Raw genomic sequence first — 20645 nt, 5'->3', positions numbered from 1 at the left:
CATTGGTCAGTTCGGCCCACACTTAACCGCCATTCCTCAAAGCGATTGGTCTGCGAGGCAGATATGTTAATATAACGCGCTCAGACATTGGTTTGAATTTAGGAAAGCTCTTCAGCAGCTCACCCTCATTGGTTACGCGCTCTCTGTATGCAAATGAGAGCGCTTTGTATTGGATGGGTTTAAAGGTCCGCGTGAGAGGGGGATAAAGCGACGACACACCAATCCACGCTTGACACCACACGCTCGGCTGCATGGGAAACGTATGCGCGGCCTCAAAAGAAATGCAAGCCTACACTGAAATGGAGAAATGGTGTCCATTAGTGTGCTAAGTAACTCTGCAACGTATCGAATAACAGAATAACATTTACTTACTTTTATTAAAATAACATTTACTTACCTCAGCTGACGCCTCTACTTCAGTATCACTCCCGTTAAATAAGCATGAATCAATTAAGGACATTAATGTTGAAACTGGTGTATTACAATCTAAAGTTATAAATCGCACAGAAAGGTCACAGACAAGTCCACATTTCACCCCAAAATCAAAAGAGAAAATTACCATAAACCTTAAGCTTAAAATGACTGTAATGCACAAGACCAAAAAAAAAAAAAATCCTTATTTAAACAAGCATACATTAAAAGTAATACAATAAATACTACCATGATTTAATAAATAATAATAATTAATATATGTGGCAAAAAATCTTCATGGCATGGTTCGTTATTTATACATGCCCAAAGGTGCCCAAACTTATAATATAAAAGGGCCAAAAGTCTGAGGGCCATTTTGCATTATATTCAATTATATTATAATAAAATTAAATAATTCAAGAAAAACTTATATATATATAATTTTTAAGGTATTTTAATCAATGTTAGTAATATTGCTTTTTAACATTTCAATGCAAAAATAAAACAAAAAAATGTTAAAACCAAAATATAAACTATAATTGAATATATGCTTTAATGGCATGTTTTTTCCCCCTCCTATTGTGCCTGTTCTTGTATTATAAGATAGCGGGCTAAATCAAAGTTTATCATGGCCAACTTTGGCCCACAGGCCCTGGTTTGGGCATCTCTGATACATGGCAAAACATCTTTATGTGTGAAATGCTACATACAGAAATGTGACATTTTCTTGACAGGTGTCACAAGATTCACACTATAAACCTATAATTGACTCATTATTAATATAACTGATTCACACATGACAGTCATGTGAAGGTTAAATACACAGAACCATTCGTCCACAAGCTCACAATAGCATCCCTCCACAATGGCCACATCTCTGCCACGACCTTACAATGGATGACATTCTATAGTAAGTTGACAATGGTTAACATTCTACCATGCTTCACAACACATATGTACCTCTGGAAGCTTGCTGCCTCTCCAGAGAAGACAATCAGAGGTTTCCTGTTAATGACAAAGGATGTTCACGTAGCAAATATACATTTCTAGATCACACACGTCTATGGATCTGATTCTGGAGATCACTCCATACACAATGTCATGTGCTGACTAATGGTTATGCGTATTCCAGTGTGTATGATGTTGATGACATCTCCCTTTCAAAAGCTTGTGGAAAGATGTAACAAAGACACTTTAACCATAAAAACTGTATTTGGATGATCATCGAGGATCACCGTTTCAAAATCTACTATACAATACAAAGTCAGATAAACAAAAAACACACAAAATCATCCTCAAGCCATTGTAATATAAAATAATAGAATTTGCTTTCACAATGAACCATTTTAGCACTACAGGAACATAATGCAGTGCTTTGGAAAACTGATTGAGGGATCACCATTGAAGCATGGCAATTTATAGATCTCAGTCAGTTTGCAGTGAGAATTTTGACAGAACAATAAAACTCACCAGTGAGTACTAGATTAGTGCCAGATTTTGTTCTTTTAAAAAAAGTTGAGTAATGGTGGCCTCGAGATGAAAACTCCTTTAAAAATAAAACAGTTAAGTATCTGATACGTGTTTACAGTATATTGTAAATCTATCTTCACTTGTATAAATTGACATCCCTCATTAAAGTCACAATAAGCAACATCAACCACATTATTTCTAGTATTTCAAAACTTGAGAAACCCTGAAACGCTTTAATAAATACCAAATTACTACAGTTTATATAGAGCAAAACATATCTTCTAATTGCACTTAAAAAAAAAAAAATTAACACAACTACTTGACAAATTCTCACAGATAACCCCGCATTTATAAAAACGAAAACTCTTTATGTAAGAGTATAAGCAGACAAATAAAGACACTGTATCAGCTGAGAATTCAAGTGGAAGTCAAATTACTTCAGAGTTTTCTGGTTACTAAATGGTTAAAGTAAAAAGGATCATACCGTGCACATAAAAAACAAAAAACAAACAAAAACAAAACATATGCAGTGGCCCCCAAATATATGTGTACACTTGTACCACACATAGAATCACTGTATTAAATAATAAAATATCAAACTAAGAGACATTTATCAGCACAAGTTCAATTTTCAAGCAAACATTTTTGAAATATAAGCTTTAAAAATTTTAAATAGTACAATAAAATCTCAAATTAAGACCGGTTTGTTAGAATGCAAAGAAATTCACACATTTGTAACCGTCCATATTTTTGGGTGTCCTGTAAAGATATAATCTGAGTATTTGTCTCATTGTTTAATCTGTAAACCACAAACTTTACTGTATCTTATGAACCAGACTCTCTCCTTTGTCACATAATTGACATTAACATTTATTTAAAATGAGAGAAGTGCTGTGTGGGAGAAGATGCAGCCCAGGCCTGAGTCAGCCGAGCCGCAGCGTGGCTCTCTGAGAGGACAAAGCTTTGTCACACTCATATCAGTACTGAAAGTGCAGAGCTCTTCCTTTCAGACAAACGGAATCTTACACAAGACACAAGGGCGAATGCATACCACCCTCTAGCTCCAATTATCACGTTCTTGTAAAAATCTAAATACAACAACAACTTTAACTTCTTTTCATGTGGTATGCAAAGGAGTTTCTCAGCAATAAAAACACACAGAGGAAGAGTCCAAAATGACCTGGTCTCCCACACCTATCAAGGGCACAATGTAAAGTTTTATAGTCCTTAAATATAACTAACCTGATATGAAACTGTTTTATGAATTATTTTTATTAAACAAAATACCAGATCCCCCCCCCCCAACAATTTTCTAACTTTTTAACCAGCAAAACAAAAGTTGATCATCAAGGTCACTATGAGTCAGATTTTTGACAAAAAACAAAGTACCTAAATCCCATTAAGTGTATCTGATAAAATTTCATAATTTTCCACTGAGGTATAAGTTGCACTGACGTGCAAGTCACAACGGTTGTTTTCCCCATTTGACAGGTCGTACATTCTTGATATGAATCACTCTTATAGATTACATCAGCAAGGGTTAGATTATCACTCTTAGAATTTGACTTAAACCATCTATTACACTGTGGTCCCTTGAAAGTTACTTGCCTACAAGTTACTTTTTTTTACATTTAGGGCCAGATTTGCTAAAAGCTTGCGCCAGCGCAAACCCTTATTTGGTGATTAAAAAAACAAACAAAAAAACTACTGTCAGGATTTACTGAAGTATATGCATTTATAGGAATCTCCCTTTCAGATGCAAAATTTATAGGAGAGAAGTATTTAAATATATCATACAATGTGAATTATTAATGTTTGCATTAATGTCCACAGAACTTTCTACTCCCTTCCGTGCTTTTACGGCCTTTAGTAGAGTGTTAATATTGGACCCTTTGCATACCTAACCATGAAAAAAATGATCACTGAAAAAGTCTTCCTCTGTGATTTTGCCGGAAGTGTTAGAAAAAGAGGCATATTAGCAAACTAAGCATCGTTTAATCAGCGATTACTTCATAAGGGAGCAAAAGATCAGACATTTTTGGATTCTGTGTTTTCAAAAAACTGATTCTTTCGTATTGGCTATAAAAGCACCCTATTCAGAGTGTGACTTCTTCTATGTCATCATCAAATGACGTAATGGCCCTGACCGCGAGTCGGCTCTCGGAGACATGCAGAGTGCTCCTATTGTTGGGGAGAGAACTGATATTTAGTCCATTTGGTGTGTCTGTGTCCCTCCTGCGTCCACCCACTGGTCCTGATGGGTACTGGCTTGTTAGAGGGGGACTTAGGATCTCCATCCTGCTGGATGGATCTGAAGGAGGTGGTGTGGCAGAGGCACCAAAAAGCTGTTGCATGAGGTTGGACTTCCTTTCTTTGACCAGGCCACCCAGATCCAGCCCTTCATCTAGTTCTTGAGGTGGCTGATTTGCATTGCGTGCACCTAAACCAGCACGGGGGGCAGATTTACCAAAAGAAGGGGCGTAGCTGCCAAAAGCAAGATCAAGATCCTCACTTGGTCCATGTGTTCGGAGACCACCCGCTCTTCTCCCACTCGCCAATGTGTTTGTGTTCTCTTCTGGTTCTGTGAATTTGAAAATACCGTTGTGGTTCCGTTGCTCAGACAACCGTGGAGGAGAGCGGACACTTCCTGTGTCATCGGAAAAGAAGTCCGAGTCCTGACCTTGAGTGTGCATATCGATCTCACGCATCTTAGCCAGTAGCTGCTCTTTGCGCTGACGTTCCTCTTCTGCGCTATCTTGATTGACGGCCTGGATCTCCAGATTTCTTGCTTTAAGTTGCTCCTCTTCCAGTTCACGCTGCTTCCTGCTCTCTTCCTCCTTTTGAGATATAGACAGGCCAATCCTCCAATCTTCTTCCTTTCTGTCCAGGCCTTTTTAAAAGAAACAGAATTACTGTAGATGCAAGCATGCATTTCAACAAGTCCACTACCATCTGGGGTCAGTACCAATATTTTTATTCAGCAAGGATCCAATCAACTAATTAAAAATGTCAGTAAAAACTTCTACATTGTTACAAAAAATGCATTTATAATAAATTTTATTTTTGCAATTTCTATTCATCAAAGAATCCTGGAAAAAAAATGTATCACTGTTTCTACAAAAATATGAAGCAGCACAACTGTTTTCAACATTAATAATATTAAGAAATGTTTAAGAAAAGCACCAAATTAGCATATAATAATGATTTCTGAAGGATCATGAGACACTGAAGACTGGAGTAATGGCTGCTGAAAATTCAATACTAAAAAAAGAAATACTTATTTAAAATTGTAATAATATTTTTACAATATTACCATTTTTACGGTCTCGATTAAATATATGCAGTCTTGGTGAGAATAAGAAACTTTTGAACTGTTGTGTACATTAAATATTTGACAAACATCCATCCTATACATCTGTACATGATTGAGAACTTTAGTTATTTGAGCTTCTTTTTTTAGGTATTCTATTTTAGCTAACAGTATTTAATTTACTCAAATTGTTTTGTTAATTATATAATTTGTGTATGTCCATTTGTATGTCCATCTGAGACAGCAGGATGGCATCTAAAACCAGTTACTTTCCTACCTCTGTTTCCCTTTGAGTTCTTCTCATTTGCGTTGTGCTGTTGATCCAGTCTTTGCCTCTCCTTGTCTTTCAGCAGCTCCATTTCTCTTTCTCTGTCATGCATTGCTTCTTCTTCTCTCTCCTTCTCCCTTGTTCGTTCCATCTCAGATTCTATTTCTCTGTCTTTCTCTCTTTCCCTCCAAAACTCTTGAATCTTCCATTCTTTTGCTTCCCTAGGTCTCTGCTCCCTGCCTTGCTGATCCTGCTGATATATTATTGAAGAAAATGGATGACAAACAAAGGACTGGAATAGAATTAAACACAAAGTTTGCTCAATGAAATATTTTAGTCTGCACAAAAATGAAAATTGTCAGCATTTTCTCATCCTCGTGATGTTTAAATTTGGCAGGTCACAATCAGTTAAAAGACACACAAGAACCAATGACATTTGGCATCATTGATGTCAAAACTGATGCAACGTATTTGAAAATGTATCAAAAGCAGCTGTTGCAGAGAATATGGTCTACTGATGCTCTATGGCAGGGGTGCCCAATCCTGCTCCTGGTGATCGACTGTCCTGCAAAGTTCAGCTCCAACTCTAATCAAACACACCTGAAGCAACTAATTAAGGTCTTCAGGATCACTTGAAAATTACAGGCAGGTGTGTTTGATTAGAATTGGAGCTGAACTTTGCAGTAGCCCCTCACTGCAGAACAAAGATCCAGGGGGCGGAGATTGGTTGGTTTAGGGGTGGAGATGGGTAGGTTTAGGGGTGGCGATGGGTGGGTTTATGGATCAGGGGGTGGAGACGGGTAGGTTTAGGTCTATGTAGGGTGGGAGTCACCCCCTGGATCTTGTGTTCTGCAGTGAGGACCATCTCGAACTTTGCAGGACAGTCGATCGCCAGGAGCAGGGTTGGGCACCCCTGTTCTATGGTGTCATTTTTGGAGATTGACCACCCCTGATCACTACTGAAATTATATGGGAGAATTACAAATTTAAACATCCTGTGCGACTTCTCCTTTTTGTGTTCCACAGAAAAAGAAGTCATCAGTGTTAAGTATCAGTATGTCTCCCAGAACTGCTCTTGAAACCTGACTTGAGTTCATTCTTAATTCAGAATTATTATTATGTATCGTGGACACTCATGCTGTAAAACTAAACAGCCAGGTTACTAGTGCTCTTCTATTGAGGCAATTTGGCAGAGGTTAAGATGTTAGCAGTTCATGCAGCAATGCAATTCTGAATTAAAGATGTGAAGATTTGCTTTGGGAGCCAGAATATGAACTACAGTCTATGAACTATTGTGTGCTGCATGCTGGGATAAAGAAGGACAAACATTCAAGGCAAACCTTTTTTACCCTGTGATTCACTGTAGGCTTTTGAACCTGAAAGTCAATAATTAAAAATTACTCAGAGATTAATTAACAAGGAAATTCACGGGTATGTGAGCGGACTAAAAGGATCGATAGGTGATAAAACAGAATGAGAAAGACCGAGAAAGGAAGGATGTAAATTAAGCACTAACAAGCTAAACCAATCTATTAACAAAAGAATAACTGCAAATATAACTATCAAAAAATGAAAGGAGATGAAACACAAATAAATATATTCTTTCCTCATGAGGATTAAATTTGAGAGACATTTTGTGTGCTGAGGTTTCTAGCTCAATATATGCAGAATTTATGTGCTCTGTTCCTAAACCTAGTTGAGGCAGCATTTTTAAGCATCACATGATAGTTCAATGACAAGAGATTCCAAAAGATTATTTAAGCCAAAAACTAAGGCAACATTATTTGTGTCCTTCACAGAAAAGAAATAATAAATAAATAAATTCATTAATTAATTTTTAAAAATCCAAGGTTGCAGACAGATGTCGATAATAAATATTATATGTAAATAAATTGAATAAATTATTCAGAGTAAAAATATTTATCCATTTATTATTTAGCATTCATTCAATATATATAAAAAGTTAATTAATAATTGCTGTAAACGAAAATCTATTACTTTACCTAATATACTGTATGTGTGATGTACTTTCATTCTCACTATTCAATATATTTAAAAAAATCTCCCAAATGGAGTGCTATTTGCGAGTTGCTGTCAAAGGCAACAAGCAGCTCACTTGATTTTTTTTTTTTTTTTTTTTTAAACGGAACTATATACAGGTGCTGGTCATATAATTAGAATATCATGAAAAAGTTGATTTATTTCACCAATTCCATTCAAAAAGTGAAACTTGTATATTATATTCATTCATTACACACAGACTTGATATATTTCAAATGTTTATTTCTTTTAATTTTGATGATTAGAGCTTACAGCTCATGAAAGTCAAAAATCAATATCTCAAAATATTAGAATATTACTTAAGACCGATACAAAGAAAGGATTTTTAGAAATCTTGGCCAACTGAAAAGTATGAAAATGAAAAGTATGAGCATGTACAGCACTCAATACTTAGTTGGGGCTCCTTTTGCCTGAATTACTGCAGCAATGCGGCGTGGCATGGAGTCGATCAGTCTGTGGCACTGCTCAGGTGTTATGAGAGCCCAGGTTGCTCTGATAGTGGCCTTCAGCTCATCTGCATTGTTGGGTCTGGTGTCTCTCATCTTCCTCTTCACAATACCCCATAGATTCTCTATGGGGTTCAGGTCAGGCGAGTTTGCTGGCCAATCAAGCACAGTAACCAGCTTTTGGTACCTTTGGCAGTGTGGGCAGGTGCCAAGTCCTGCTGGAAAATGAAATCAGCATCTCCATAAAGCTTGTCAACAGAAGGAAGCATGAAGTGCTCTAAAATTTCCTGGTAGATGGCTGCGTTGACTGTGGACATCAGAAAACACAGTGGACCAACACCAGCAGATGACATGGCAGCCCAAATCATCACAGACTGTGGAAACTTCACACTGGACTTCAAGCAACATGGATTCTGTGCCTCTCCACTCTTCCTTCAGACTCTGGGACCTTGATTTCCAAATGAAATGTAAAATTTACTTTCATCTGAAAAGAGGACTTTGGACCACTGAGCAACAGTCCAGTTCTTTTCTCCACAGCCCAGGTAAGATGCTTCTGACGTTGTCTCTGGTTCAGAAGTGGCTTGGTAGCCCTTTTCCTGAAGACGTCTGAGCGTGGTGACTCTTGATGCACTGACTCCAGCTTCAGTCCACTCCTTGTGAAGCTCTCCCAAGTGTTTGAATCAGCTTTGCTTGACTGTATTCTCAAGCTTGCAGTCATCCCTGTTGCTTGTGCACCTTTTCCTACCCAAATTCTTCCTTCCAGTCAACTTTGCATTTAATATGCTTTGATACAGCACTCTGTAAACAGCCACACCTTTCAGTAATGACCTTCTGTGACTTACCCTCTTTGTGGAGGGTGTCAATGTTCGTCTTCTGGATCATTGCCAAGTCAGCAGTCTTCCCCATTATTGTGGTTTCAAAGAACAAGAGATACCCGGAATTTATACTGTAGGGATGGTCATTTATTCAAACTCAAATGTAAATATTCTAATATTTTGAGATAACTGATTTTTGACTTTCATGAGCTGTAAGCTCCAATCATCAAAATTAAAAGAAATAAACATTTGAAATATATCAGTCTGTGTGTAATGAATGAATATAATATACAAGTTTCACTTTTTGAATGGAATTAGTGAAATAAATCAACTTTTTGATGATATTCTAATTATATGACCAGCACCTGTAGAACAGTAATGACATCACAAACAAGCTAATCGCATTTCATGAACTAGAGTCCTTTCAAGTTTAATAAATAAGATTTAGAAAATGAAATACAAAAAGCCATGCAATTTTTAAGATCTCTACTGAGTAGATTATACATGCCTTAAGAGAGAGGTAATCATCGGTCTGGTCGTCAGGTGGGAGTTCGTTGGTAAGAGCTGGAGGTGGCGATGGGAAGTCCAGTGAGGACGTCCTGTCCTCTGTCTGTACTGCCTTAGTGCTGGTTGTATTGGAGACTTCAATACATATACAAACACAAACATGTGGCAAAATTCATACATTACAGGCACACAGATATACATAATGTAATTCAAACTCTTGATTTGTTTGAATAAAGATTGTTATATGAATGTCAAAGTGATATATCTAATCCATAGTAACCACTGCATTTAAAGCTGGAGTCAGTAGTGAATCTCACGAGAATATAATCACCATAGGAAGATGTTTGTTGTGGAGTCATTACCTGTCTGCTAATAACAATAATGAACCGAATGTTTAAGTGTGTAAGAAGGCCCTGGGAGGAAGGTGCCTAGTACAGCTGTGTAATGGGACATAGATCTACCTTTTCGCTTGCTGCCATTCTCTGCTTCTTTTCTGGAAGAAGCTTTCAGCATCCTATTAGCATAGATGTTCCGAGCATCCAGCTCCTTTTCTTTCTCCTGACATAATACGCAAAAAATATTTAAACTATGACATGATAGATTTTGATTACTTTAATCACAAACCTAATTAAAATCTACATTTGATTTGTGCAGGGTTCCTTCACATTTTCCATTTCAAAATTCCATACCTTTCCAGACTTAAAAGCCTCGTTCAGACTGTCAGCCCAAATCCGATTGAAATCCGATCATATTTAAATAGTCTAAACGGCAACGAACTACATGAAATCTGATTTGTGCAAATCCGTTTTGAGCTACATTCGTATGTGGTTTGGAATCCTATTCAAATCGCATTTCTGAAAATCCGTTTCAGTCTGAACGGTCAGATCGGATTTAGCGTAGCTTTTTCACGTCCTCACGCCACGTAAAACGCAAACACGTCAGACGTTTTTGCAGAAAACATGCTTAACATCTTTGCAGAAACAAGCTTGTGTCGTTGCGAAGTGCAAGTCAAGCGGAAAAAAACAATATACTGCTAGTATACATACCTCTTTATGTTTTGAAAGTAGCGTAGAACAAAAAAACAACAAAAGAAAAGCAAAGTAGCGGAGACAGCATCACGGAATAAAGCCGCACATACAAGCTTCCTACATTTCTGCCGTTGCCTCACACGACAAAATAATACTACAGCGCAACCGCGACGGTTAGACAACATCTGTATTGCAAACTGTAATCGGATTTGGGCTGACAGTTTGTACGAAGCTAAATTTCTAAACCTCTCAGATTTTCAGACCATATTTAACATAAATGGTTCTTAGAGCATTATTTTCAGCTATATATTTTGCATATAGTAGTCATCTGTAAATATTTGTATGTTGCAGGTTTTTTTAATTGATTTTCTTAAAGTGACAACATACAAAGAATCTAAAATACAAAAATAAAACAAAAATACAGACTTTTACATGCACATCAAAAACTTTTTTGTGCCCTCGAGAAGCTACTCACATGCGCATGGGAAATTTTGCATAGTTACACATTACAATTTCAAGTTTTATATAACCTATTTCCTTTGTGCATCACTGCCAACTTACCATGAATAAAAGGAGAGCATGGATGGTCATGAATTAACAGATCTACTTGCTTAAAATGTTGGCTTTTCTTATGTTAGTAGTACCTCTAATATCAAGGCCTAATGTCCAATTTAGCACATCCTCTGTGGCGGCAGAGAAACCATGACATGAAATGGGCTGATGGCATAAAATTTGCCTAGTTCAAGGCTCTATAAAAAGAGACTGGTACTGTAAAAAAAAGTAAAATTTGGCTTTTGCCATATGCCATATTTCAAGGCCATAGGTCTATTTAAAGGGGTCATCGGATGCGAAATGCACTTTTACATGTTGTTTGAACATACACACGTGGTCAGAATTGTTGGTACCCTTAGTAAATATGAGCAAAGAAGGCTCTGAAAATAAACCTTCATTATTAACCATTAATATCTCTGAAGTATATTCCCATTCATATTTACAATTTTGAGCACTCCAGGGGGATTATGAACATTAAATTATCCAGCCATGGCTTCCTGTTTCACAGAAATATAAATAGGAGGGAAAACAAAGTCCAAATTCCCTTAATCATTCATCACAATAAGGAAAACCAAATAATATATTTCTGATGTGCAGCAAGATAATTGAGCTTCACAAATTAGTGAAGTGGCTGTAAGAAAAGAGCTAGAGCAGTGAAAAAAGGTCAGGGTAATAAAGAATTTCCAATCAACATAAAATGTTTAGGGCTGGACCAGAATATTCGATTATTCGAATATTCGTTCGGTGGGTTGGCATTTGATTCTCAATTTTGAGATTCAAATATTCTTTCTTTTTTTTCCCCCCTCAAACACCTGGCATCCCCCGCGAAATGGTTCTCATTCGCGCTTGAATGTGAAGCGCCCATAGTGAACGTCATGAATGTCATGATTCAGTTCATCTGGAAGAGAAGGCATAAATGCAGAAGACCTCAGCTGTGTGGGAGCACTTTAACTTGAGTGAGGACAAGACAAAGGCAGTGTGCTGTACCAAATATGCGATTTGAAACTGGCCTACCACAACAGTGCATCAAGTTTGAAAAATCCCCTGAATTCTATAAGTAGTATGCCTATAGTATATTGCTGGTGTTAAAAAAATGAGTTGCTTTTATCCACCATGTTAATCAGTCATTTTACACATGATAAAAATGTGCACTTAATTTTCTTGGAAAATATTTGCGAATACGGCAGTCATAATTTTATTTTATTTAAACTGTTAATTAATTAAAATGCGTGTTGCCGTTATTGAAAGTATACTACCGTGTTCTTACAGTTTGTTGAACTTTATTTTATTTTTCGTTCTTCTTTTATTTAAATAGCCTACCCTTTACGGTGTCAGTAATTACTGTGCTGCTAATTTCTGATTTGGGAGTGATTTGTTTGTTAGAAAAATGTTAGGCTGCCTTTTTAAATGTATTGCTCTTAACAGACCTGTGTGTTTTGTATCACTAGTGCAGTCGTGTCTGTTCTCGGAGCATTTAAGCCCTGCCCGCGTGAGGTGCGCTGCTTCCATCTCGCGCTGTTCTGTAGTTTATTAATTCTGAATGTGTCACGTGCCCATATTGCACCAAAATGCGACACTGCACTCCCTTGGGTCCGAAGCAACACACCCGCCACGCGTGAAGTCGATTGGATGAACAGTTCTCGACATAATAAAATGCAAACAGACAGACAGACACACAGAGATTCCTGCCTTTATTAGAGAGAAGAATATGTTCAGCCCCCTCCATTCGAATAATCGGTGTTGATTACTACCGAAGCTCAAAAAATGGTATTCGGACCAGCCCTAAAAATGTTAAAAATCTGCCTGAAAGAAGACGTGTGTCTATATAGTCCTAATGCACAGTGAAAAGGAGAGTTTGAGTGGCTAAAGACTCTCCAAGGACCCCAGCTGGAGAATTGTGGAAAATAGTTGTGTCTCGGGGTCAGAAAAACTCCAGCATATTCAGTTATCAGACACGACTGGAACTTCAAATGGTACTGGCTTCTATGGTCAGATGAAACTAAAAACTTAGCTTTTTAGCAGCAAACACTCAAGATGGGTTTGGTGAACACAGGGATAAAAAAAGTACCCATGTGTACAATGAAATACTGCTGTATTTTTGATGTTGTGGGCCTATATTTCCGCTGGAGGTCCTAGAGATTTTGTTTAGACACATGGCATCATGGATTCTATCAAATACCAACAGATAAAAAAATCAATAAGTGACTGACTCTGTTAGAAATCTTATAATGGGCTAGGTTTGGATCTTCCAACCGTACAATAATCCAAACCTCAAAAACACAAAAATGGGTCACTGAGCACAAAACCAAGCTTCTGCTGGCCATTCCAGTCCTCTGACCTGAACCCTGTAGAAATTGAGTGGGGTGAACTGAAGAGGAGAAGCACCAACATGGAGCTGGTAATCTAAAGGGTCTGGAGTGATTCTGGATGAAAAAAAATGGTCTCTGATCTCTTGTCAGGTTTTCTCTAACCTCATCAGGCAAAATTCAGAGCTGTTAAACTGGCAAATGGAGGTTTCAAAAAGTATTGAATAAAAAGGTACCGTTAATTGTGGCCAATGTGCATTAGAGAAAAACATTTATTTCATAATATCCCCCATTTTAAATTCTTATTCTCCAATGAAAGGTTAGATTTTTGTGAATTTTTTTTAATAAAAGATCAAAAGGATTAACAATGCAGATTAATTTTCACAGCCTTCTTTGGTCATATTTACCAAGGGTACCAACAATTCTGACCACATGTGTAAATGTTTGTTGGCAGTGTGTACACAAACACCCTATAATGATAAAAATCCACCCAGTGATTTTTTTTAATCTACTAAAATCGTTACCCCTTTCTCATGTCAAGCCGTTCTCAGCTTCTTGTCTGTGTGACGTCACACAGACCCAGGCCGCTCCCATGATTGTTGATTGACACAATCATGTGTTTTACCTTAGACCCACCCTGAGTGAGCTGTCATCAGTCTGCCATTGTTTCGATGCCTACATCGATGGAGTAGATGTAGACAAGAATGCCTCCTAAGCGATTGGAGGTGTTTTGTTGTTGGATGTAATGAACACAGCAGTCGTCATTTACTCCTGACATTTGAGCTGCCCTTGATCTACCTAAATGCGTTTATGTTCACGCGAATCATTCGTGATCCAGCTTCACCTACAGAAGAAGTGAGTATAAGGTTTTTTTATGAATCTTTGCAAATCGCCTTTCCAAATAACATGCTAGTTAGCAAGTTCCGCGGCTAAATGCGACTAAAGTTTACAGTCTCTCAGAGAGTGGCTCGGAAGAGAGGGGTGGGGTGATCAGAGCTCATTAGCATTTAAAGCAGCATGCAACAAAACGGCTTGCTCTGAAAAGAGCTGTTTTTGGCAAGGTAAAAAGGGTGTTTTTTTACACTACCATTGAGAAATTTGAACCAAAGTCTGTTATAGACTTTTCATTAAGTCCCTAAAGAATCATATCAACTTGTGGAAAATGGGCATCCGATGACCCCTTTAACACATACTTTGTGGAGGCTAAGAAACCACACAGCGAAATAGGCTGATGGCACAATAGGTGGCTCATTGTGCATTGTGCATATATGCTAAGATTAATAGTTTCTTTAATGGTTTATGTGCACATAAAAGTCTGTATATTTGTTATTGTTGCAAAGGTCCTTGAGGCTATATAATATGGTGCTAAGAATATTATAAGAAACCCAAAATGCTTATAACCTACATTTTGCATAATGAAAGAGTACACCTTGAATTCATTCTGATATGTTTGTCAATCACTAAACAGCTCCCATGAACGATAAATTGAACGGTAAATTTATTTTCATTAAATTCTTAATTTATTATAAAAAAATAAAAATAAACAGGGGCAAAAGTCTGGAAACACAAATATTTTTCATACTTTTCCAAACCTGGAAATGACTTAAATCATATTCCAGACTTTTCCAAACCACGTAGGAACCCTGTTCGTGGGGGTTTTTTATGTACAGTATCTGGTACCTTTAGTTTAGTGCAAAACCTCTCCACTTCCTCCTGTAGTGCTTTAACTTCCTGTTGTGCATCATGAGTTCTCTTCCTCTCATTAGCTAGCTGCCTCTGAAAGCTCCCGCTACTCAGATCCATGTTCTTCTCCAATTCCTGATGACACATTACACACACAGAGCCATAAAAAGACAAACACATATTGACTGCATGATGAAGGATGAAGTCATTATAATCAACCTTAGCCCCTAACAGAAAGATAATTTCCTCTGATAACAGCTGTATGCATTTTAATGGCTCAAACTCATTTATTCAACAACATAAGAATGGTAAAAGTAAACAAAGTTTGCATAAACATGATCAAAACGTAAGATATATTGCTAGCTCAACAAGTGACAGTTAGCCCTGGGACAGCGGGCCATCCTTATTGTTAAGCCCTGGACTGTGTGATTGATTGTAATTTTTTTTTACCTTCACTCTGCGTTCACTTTCTTGTAAATTGCCTTGAGTGAACGTTAGTTTTCGTGAGAGTTCCTCCCTTTCTCCAAGATTCTGGTCATCTGCGAGTTGCTGCAGTTTCTGCAGCTGGCTGCGACAGCGCTGGAGCTGGGCGTCTGTTTCCCTGAGGCTGCGCTCAGCTGTGCGCTGGTTCTCTTGACTGCGTCTCAGCCTCTCACGCAGTACATGAGTCTCATTGTTGTGACGAGACAACAGCTGTGAGATCTCGCTCTCTGTGTCATTGTAGCGATGCAGAGCTTTCTCTTGCCGCAGCTGCATCTGTCGCAGTAACCGGTTCTCACGCTGCAACTCGTCTGCATGCAGCCTCAGCTCAGACAATGCGTTCTTCAACTCATTGATCTTTAGCAGGCGAGCAGACAGCATGCGTTTAGTGACCGGGTCCACTTCTTTGGATGGAGCGTCTTTACTCAAAGTTTGGGATCGGATGCCTCCTGACCGCTGCTGAGGATGATGGGAGTGGGGCGGGAGACGGCGTAACACACCTTTACGTACACCTGAAAACAACAACCAATATATATATATATATATATATATGTGTGTGTGTGTTTTATTTATTTTTGTAATGGCAAAGCTAAAATTTCAGCCTTCAGTGTCACATGATCTTTCAGAAATAATTCCAATATTTATTTTGTGCTCAAGAAACATTATTTGATGAATAGACATTTCAAAAGTCTTTGTCACTTTTGACCAATTTAATGCAACCTCACTGAATAAAAGTTAATAAACTGAATAAAAATAAAAAATAAAAAAAACATGATAGTTTTCCATTCACATGACACTTGATGCTAAATGTCTCTTGTGCAATCTGCTGGTCATTATTGGTACTGCAGAACACAACAGTTATTCTCTAATTCTTTAAACAATGCTTCAGTCAATTTAAAGGTTAATAGATTATATTTTACTTCAAATAAAATAAAAAATAAAATATAAATGTGAAATTATATTTTGCACAAAGAAGCTGAAACCTATTTTTAGGATCATTAGGATGTGTTGCATCATTACATTATTTTTTATGTCAATTAAGGACATCTAGGCTACATTTAAATTCTATTATTTGTAAATTATATTACTATTTTATCTTTAAAATATGTTAATTGTCAAGCATTATGGTATTAGAATCATAAAAACCGATACATTGTTGTAAGGCAAAAATCTTGGTCCTCAAAATTGGCTTTATATTGTTTAAGTAAAATATAATTTCTTATTTCTTATAGTTTTTGGAGTGAAATGTGACCTGGCCATGTCCTTCACAGGTTTCATGAGATATACACTAAGGACTCATTTATATGATTGCACAACTGAGTATCTTTTGATTGAGAAAAATCACACTGCCGACCATCCCTCAGATCCTGGGTTGAATCACAGCAATCAAAGGGTCTCAAGAAACATGATTAGCCACAAAAAAAACTGGCCATGCCCAATCACCACAGGATTCAGTTGCTGATGACCTTGATCATCATGTTAATTACATTATACCTGTAATTGGTGGATAAGAGGAGACATCTGACTAATTTCATGTGCTTCAGAAGGTGTACACAAATGATTTGACCTTCTGAATAGCAGATAAATTTGTTCCATTATGGTGTGTGAAAAGGAGAAGTAAACAAGATTTTTTTTTTTACATAAATATGGTACAGTGCTGAAGTTATATGAACTTCGCAAGTTTGTTCAAATTGTGATGATCATGTTAAGGAGTATTCTTATTAGATTAGTGACCTAGATATAGTGCAGAATCGTAGATATTTATTCATAGTTTTACATCATTAAGTTTCTTTATTTAAAATTTTCTAAATCCTAAAAAGTCCTGTTCATTTATAGGATTGCATTAGATTTTTCTACATAGACTTTCAATATGATTTCAGACTTGCATGTTTACATATAACGTGTGTGCATACCTGCTCGATGTAAGGGGCTGCTGGACACTCTCCTAGACCTCCCTCTTCTTTGTGGAGACGGAGAAGCTGAAGGCGAGAGAGACCGATCCGAGCGTGAGACATTTTCATAATCATCAGAGTAGAAAGAGGGACTGCTACGTTCTCCATCCGAACAACGATCCCGGTCTGGGTCTCCGGCCGGCTCTCGCGTTCTGGTTCGCGCATGATCCCCAACCGAGCTTTCGATGTCTTTCCTGTATTTCTCCTGTTTTCCAGCTCGAAAAGGAGATTCCGAGATCTTCCCGTCACTATGGTGAGACAATCGGCTGTGCTCTGATTCCTGATTATCCTCATGCAAGTCCATGTCTCTCCCTGCAATACAGTTCACAATGATCGAGACAGATCAGACTGAGACTGGACTGAATATGTGCATCACTCACAATTAATAAGCAGCACACACGCATCCAAACACACAAATCAGAAAAGGCATGATTGCTATGGCACGATATGTTTGCATATTAGATTGTGTGTGAGCCTTCAGCGAATCGTGACATAAAACCAGACACTAAACACTCAAGCTGTCTGAGAGGCTTCATCAAGACTGCATCAAGCCACTGTCATGTTTGTTGCTCATTAACAACAGTGATGTGTTATTAATTCTCATATAGCAATGTGGCTGGGGATACAGTGTCCAGCCACTAACACATATAATGTATTCAGCCATAAAATTACGTACATTACTATTATTTAGTCACAACTGAGCAAGTCTCGAACACTAAGCTATTTAGACTGCATATCCAACTTGTATTATGTTCTAACCAGACACTTTCTTATCAAATCAGGGCATATATTGTGTAACAGTTGATAAAGATCATAAGTACAAATAAGGTATCACCAAGTGTCACAAAGAACAAAAACAATAGAGCTGGATAAAAGACAAAAATTATCTACAGAAGATTGGTTGTATCCTCATAAAAAAGCTAGATTTATGACCCCTTTTGTAAGGCTACTGGCAAGTCCTCCTCTTTCTGTCCCTGAACCTGCCGAATCCTGATATCCTCTCTGGTCACCGTCACCATGGAGATTGAGTCTGCCCTTTTGTAAGTGGCCAATAATATAATTAATTCCTTAATGGCATGCTAAACACATTCAATTACAGCCTGACCTTTCACCTCCCTCTTTTTTGGTAAAATGTTTATTATGACACCCATTATGAAGTGCCATGAATCTAAATTTTTGCAAACAAAAAAAACTAGATCTTTAAAGTTAGGATCAAATATTTAAAGTTAATATTCAACTATCTGAATTAAGGACATCTTGAGTTTTATGAGGCCTTCATCAAATAAATATCAGCCCTATTTGCTACCTGCAGGTACAGGCCTATTTAAAATACTACTACTACTACTACTACTACTACTACTACTACTAAAAACAAATTCTAATCAATTAGATTTGCATTCATGTTGGTGCTGATAGCCTTGCAGGCAGCACGCCGACATACAGTGTTGTTGCGCTATGGGCGTCCCGAGTTTGAATCCAGACTTGTGAACCTTTCCCGATCCTGCCCCCCAATCTCTTTCCCCACTTCTCTTCCTGTCAGTTCGGACCTGCCCTATCATAATAAAAGCAGAAATGCCAAAAATAAAATAAAATAAAGATCTGCATTCATTAGTAATTGAAATCCATTTTTACTGCCAAGGACCTGTCTTGCCTTTAGGCAAGGAATCTTATGGTAATATAAAACTGATACAATACCACACAATTTATGAGAGTTTTCTACACATACAGTCTAATTGAGTCTAATGATTAAACTTTTTATATTGCCAATGAGGAGCCCATTTCAGTGTTTTGGATATATATGACATGCTGGCATCAAGCACTGAAACCATCTGCACTTGACAGGCCAGTTTGAATGGCCTTAGTAACCATACCAGCAACAAATGTCAATCAGTTTGGTTGATATTCCTATAAAATTTACTCAAAGCAGAGTAAATAGAGCCTAAAGTGATGATATACAAGTATATAGGCTCAGAAATATATAACGTAATATTGCGATGAACTAACAATAATGGGGATATTATAGTTGCTATAACATAACTTAACAAAAGAGATTTTCAAAGGCAAAATTGTAAGTCATATAACAATGTAACAGTAAGTCCAACTACAGGTGTCCTTAAACAATAAAAAAGCGGCCAACGTGTCTTCATTTAAAACAAAACAATGTAAGGCTGTATCTTAATACGTGTACGTATATCTTGAGAAGCTGCTATTGTTTCTTGTTTTCTACCTGATTGTTCGTACTTTGTGTTTTCCGAGTGACAAAAACAATAGCAAACGCTGAACGTACACTGCAACAACGCGCGTGAAATCTAATTTTAAAAGTAACGTTACTTACCAGTTTCTTGCCCTTCTAAGTATCCATATCTACACAGTCGGTTTCTTCATAATGTGGCTCGATTAACGGCTCGCAAACTCGCTAGTCAGCTACATTACGAGCTAGCTGGGATTATATCGTGCAACTAGGACAACACACAACACACTCTACTGTAGAGACGACGCCGAACGATTAGCAAAACCTTATCCGATACGGTAAACAGAAGGCGAAGGCGGTGGTTTGGTCGTCTATCCTTTAATCAAGCGGCATCTGAGGTCGATTATGGCGGAGACTGTAGCTTTTGAAGAGGAATATGTGCTTTACTAAAGAAGTTGGTGAAATCTCTGAATCCACGCCTCGCCTTCTGCTACCGGTGTCATAGTGACGCTTCGCCATGGCAACGTGCGCGCCCCTGTCCGTCACCACTTGTTGAGCACGACTGATGTTACACTGACAGACAGGCGTCAGACGCGGGTAATGCTTTAAAAGGAGCAAAAAACCGTAAGAAGGATATTAAAAAGCGAGTTTCGAGTCAGATTGGTCTTACTGTGATAGCACACATGATAGATAAATTCTAGATGATGAAAATATTATTATAGTTAAAATCCAAATAATAAAATTTGAGTTTTTAGATTTAAAATATATTTATGTCTTCACAGTAAGAACTAAACTGGGTGTGTCTGATTAGGGAGACATACAAAATGTGCAGGGCAGGGGGTGCTCCAGGACAGGTTTGAAAACCTCTGGGTTAGGGGATTTGTTCAGTTTAAAAGTAATAGAAGTCTATGGAAAGTCCTCACAATTCACAGAAATCTAACACAGTGTAACTAACACACACTGTGTGTGTGTGTGTGTGTGTGTGTGTGTGTGGAAACAATTAAATAATATCTAAATAAAATATAAAATAAAATGTAATGCAATGACGTCCAATGTCAATATTTTTTTTGCAATACTTTTTCTTTTCTTTCTTTCTTTCTTTCTTTATTTATTTTGCATGTTGGTGGTCCTATGCCGTTCTTGGTAATATTTATAAGTTTCAATG

General features: G+C 37.5%; 1 protein-coding gene across 5 annotated transcripts; it reads right to left on the bottom strand.

Annotated features, from left to right (window-relative positions):
* Positions 1–46: 46 nt before the first annotated feature.
* On the bottom strand, positions 47–20042 carry lca5 (lebercilin LCA5). Of its 5 annotated transcripts, none has more exons than XR_009268767.1 (10): positions 19625–20042; positions 17251–17601; positions 15308–15849; positions 14855–14992; positions 9750–9846; positions 9290–9423; positions 6800–6835; positions 5469–5712; positions 398–4771; positions 47–294 (listed from the first exon to the last, which is right to left on the bottom strand). XR_009268767.1 is itself a non-coding variant. In XM_058762706.1 (10 exons), exons 3-10 carry the CDS (start codon positions 17591–17593, stop codon positions 3978–3980), a joined length of 2328 nt encoding a protein of 775 aa, XP_058618689.1. In that variant the 5' UTR covers positions 17594–17601; positions 18731–18841; positions 19625–20042; the 3' UTR covers positions 47–3977. The 5 variants fall into 5 exon arrangements, 4 of the variants coding, with proteins under 4 accessions (XP_058618689.1, XP_058618688.1, XP_058618690.1 ...); XM_058762706.1 differs by adding an exon at positions 18731–18841 and having other exon boundaries at positions 47–4771; XM_058762705.1 differs by having other exon boundaries at positions 47–4771.
* Between the last annotated feature and the right edge of the window lie 603 nt (positions 20043–20645).

The sequence above is a fragment of the Onychostoma macrolepis genome, chromosome 23 (assembly GCF_012432095.1).
Source record: "Onychostoma macrolepis isolate SWU-2019 chromosome 23, ASM1243209v1, whole genome shotgun sequence".
Lineage (NCBI taxonomy): Eukaryota > Metazoa > Chordata > Actinopteri > Cypriniformes > Cyprinidae > Onychostoma > Onychostoma macrolepis.
Note: the sequence above shows the minus strand (reverse complement) of the source record. Positions and strands in the feature narration are given on the sequence as shown.